Source organism: Anneissia japonica, unplaced genomic scaffold, assembly GCF_011630105.1.
Source record: "Anneissia japonica isolate Jap-2015-1 unplaced genomic scaffold, ASM1163010v1 scaffold673_len1821605_cov196, whole genome shotgun sequence".
In the NCBI taxonomy this organism is placed as follows: Eukaryota; Metazoa; Echinodermata; class Crinoidea; order Comatulida; family Comatulidae; genus Anneissia; species Anneissia japonica.
The window spans coordinates 515,364-519,282 of record NW_022717449.1 but is presented as its reverse complement, the minus strand read 5'-3'; the positions used below and the strand labels follow the sequence as shown (position 1 = coordinate 519,282).

General features: G+C 34.4%; 1 protein-coding gene and 1 long non-coding RNA gene across 5 annotated transcripts in view; one reads left to right on the top strand and one right to left on the bottom strand.

The window, feature by feature from the left end:
• The window catches only part of LOC117110294, a 28,036-nt gene that overhangs the window by 4,452 nt on the left and 19,665 nt on the right, over window positions 1-3,919 (bottom strand). The window lies entirely within an intron of this gene.
• Window positions 603-2,181, top strand: LOC117110292. The gene is made up of 3 exons (XM_033252947.1): window positions 603-961; window positions 1,164-1,235; window positions 1,480-2,181. Exons 1-3 carry the CDS (start codon window positions 652-654, stop codon window positions 1,935-1,937), a joined length of 840 nt encoding a protein of 279 aa, XP_033108838.1. The 5' UTR covers window positions 603-651; the 3' UTR covers window positions 1,938-2,181.

The window sequence follows — 3,919 nt, the reverse complement described above, 5'->3', positions numbered from 1 at the left end:
GTCGTCTCCTAACCAAGTCGCCCACTTGACTAATATTGAATATTATTATTAACTAACCTTTGAAACTTATTTAGAACTTATCTAGGCCAAGGAAAGAGCTAGTGAGACCGATGTAGGACCGGTTCGACCGTGAACAAATTCGGCCGGGATATATTTGTATGGAACGCAAAGTAGGCGCAAAGCTGTGCATGCTGTACGTGTGGGTGTGAGTATGTGTGTGTGTGTGGTTAATCTATTCGTGCTATCCATTAGTATTTCGTGTTTTTGGTCTTCTACGTTGCCAAATAATTAATGTGGTTTTAAGGAAATCCGGGCATTATTATGCTGCCATTAGTTTGCCAAAACAACAGTGGATTTTATTAAGTTTTTGTAAGTTAATAATTAATGATTTAGATGGCATATATTTCGTTTTATTTATCTAAAACAAACGAATGTACATTAAATATGCATGGACCTATTAATAAGGACATACAACGTAAGAGAGGGGCATATCACATAGTAGGCCTACTTATCGGAATAAACAACGGTACCGTTAATCGTTACGTCAATTCCAGTCTGGGCATGCGCATTAGGCTTTTGTTCGACTTCCGGTATCGCCGCGCTAAGTTTGTTTTTAATTAAGCGCTAGGCCTACACATCGAACTGTTAGAAATGCGGAATATGGACGAGATTTATACAGACTCTTCCGATTTAGATTTTAGCGATAGCGATGCAGAGATCGACAATAATATAGGAACGCAGATGCACTGTATATGTGAACAAAACTCAGACGATGAAATGATTGCATGTAGTGGTCCAAACTGCACGATTAAGTGGTACCACTTCAACTGCGTGGGCTTGACATCAGACAGCTTTCCTGACGGTGACTGGGCTTGTGAACAGTGCGTAGCCGCTTCAACATCAGCGGACCCTAGCGACCGACCGGGGCCTAGCTTGGCTTCTATACCCTCTGTTGAAAAAGGTACTCTATAATTTTTGTTTTGGGTTCTTCATAGGCTAAAACGTGGATATATTACTCTACTATTAATAACCCTTCGTTACATTATAGCAATAAATTCTTATAAAAAAAATAATAGAAATACAGATAAAGAGTCAGATTATTATTATTATTATTATTATTATTATTATTATTATTATTATTGTTAATATTGTTATTATTACAGGAAGAAAGCAGAAATCTAAGGCAAATCAGGATGGAACTTGTGGCGAAACAAACACACCAAAAGAAAAGAAAGGTAGGTTTTGTGAAGCTTATATTTATTATTGACCAGTTAATATTAATTGAGGCCTGGAAATTATTTTTACAAACCAAGGTTAATACTACCGGTATCATTATTTATTAGAATCTGATAAAATCTTGAAATGAAGGTGTGATTGTCATTGGGTTGTTGCTGCTGAATCCAAAACGAAAATATCATGAGTACAGTAGTTAAATTATTTGTACAGTATTTCGTACTTTAATCTTATTTTTATTTCCAGGAAAAAAAAGCAAAAGGCCTGCAAGTGTTTTCACCAAAGAGGATGCTGAGAGGGAGGTGAAAGGTCTAATCAACAGTGCTCTAGCAGCTTTAGAGTGTCACCCAATCTATAGTGGCCCATTTGCAAACAAGGACAAGATATTGGGACTAATTACTTTACTTCGGACATACAATGACGACGAGTTAGCTTGTTTTACTGGATTATTAGTTTCAGAAGTTTGGGATGCTATTCGCTGTGCAGACAACTTGTGTCTTGGCCCAGAAATGTATGAAAGAATAACTATTAACATACATACTATTATGTTTAATGCTAAATTAAGAGAGGCATGGGATGCTGTCACTAATACAGAAAACGCTATAATCAATGGCATTGTTTTGATGTTTGTTGTTAAGCATGTGGCAACGAACATGATGCGTTTGCGAAACGAGAAGGACAAGTCCAAAGTGGACTCTTATTAAAGGGCCATGATATATGCAATCATATTTTGATAATCGTGTTGTATTATCAGGTCTTTATGCTACAAATTAATTAATGTGATTTTAAGCAATTCAATGGCATTAATACTGCGATGAGTTTGCGAACAAAACAGTGGATTTTATTAGGTTTGTGTAAGTTAATAAATGTTTTAAGATTCATATATTTCGTTTTATCGATTTGAAAAAAAACGAACAGTGGATTTTATTAGATTTGTGTAAGTTAATAATAATGTTTTAAGATTCATAATATTTTTCGGCTTATCTATTTGAAACAACCGAATTTATATGTTGATAATCAAACCAAAGGATTTTATTATTTTCATATTACAGTGTCGATGCATATATTGAAGAAGAGGAAGAAGAATGTTGATAATATTAATATACTGCCAAATTTTATTATATTTTTCGTAATATTATTAAAGCTTACAGTATTTGATGCTTTATGTTTCGTTGTATATTATTTCTAGGCCTATACGTTCCTAAATGATTGATTGATTTAAAGCAGAAAGTATATAAACGCCACAAAAAATCACATTATTGATACCCCGACCAGGCAGCACTCAAAATATCCGACTGATTATAGGCTGCCGACCGACACTGTTTTTTTTTTCCAATGATTTTGTGTATTATTTTAGAAAAAAAAAACACATGCAATACATCGCCCTAAAATCAAGAACTTTAACTGTAAACGCCCATTATTGAGAAGATGACAATAGAAATACACGTTTCCGTGGTTACGCTTGTATTAGATGGGGCAAAACATGCCCATTCGTGCAGAACAAATGTGTGTCTGCCGATTGATGAATCACCTAATGCGAATTCACCAACTGATTAAAAGTTAACCTGGTTTAACGAGCAATAATACTGTTAGAACACACAACAGAGGTTAATGATCATAATCAATGTCTGTATTCGCTTATGTAAAATAATTAATAGACAAGAAAACAACACGTCGTATAGGCCATGACCACAAACCCTACATTATAGGGTCTGTATAGGCGAACAACTCGGGTAACAACTACATTCCTGAACCATCGCACATGTTCGTACAGTTACCATGTACAGAGATCAAGCCAGTCGGCTATTTTCAGCATTTGACATTCTTTCCTTGTCTCCGGTAACGTTCCTGAATTGGCGGCGTACAAAGACTTTGTCTCTGATAACATTCTTGAATTGGCGGCGTACAAAACTTTGTGTCTTTATTCTCCCAAGAGTATCATTGGACCCTACTTGTGGGAACGTTTCCCACTGAATTAATTGTTACTAGGCAAATTATTACTGGCAGATTTATACCTATTTAAAGCAATTTATTTCCATTCATGCCTAGATTTAATTATTAATTAAATATTTAAATACGGTAACCAATCAATCACTTTTATCTGGAACGTATAATCGTCTTGCAAAAGGTACGCTTGTTTAATCGTACTCTACATATATAATTATAATGCAGGATTAATTAATTATATTATATACTTTATTCCAAGATACAAATCAAGTTTCTTGATAAGTTACAGATATAGTTAAATTAAATTTCTTCCAAGCAATAAAGTTTCAACTATTTGCAGGATGAAATAAATGTAAAACACTTCTTAACTAAAAATTATGCTATTAAAACTACTCCGTAAAACAATCAATCTTAATAATAATGTACTAAATTACATATTTAAACGGTATTGTGTTCTTCTAAGTAGAAGTGAAAACAAACAACACATTTTTATTTATACTCTTTATTTCAGAAATTCGATTTTATTACGGATGACTTTCCTGTACAGTATACACCCTAACCTGCGGCTAACATTGCACTGTGATACAGTATCTAATTCACGCATTGATTACATGTACACTACTCGGCGTTCCATACAATAACCCTTATTTTGGGCATTGAATATTTTACGGCCGAACCGGACGTCATAGAGACCGGTGTAGGCCGAGATAAGTTCTAAGTAAGTTTCAAAGGTTAGTTA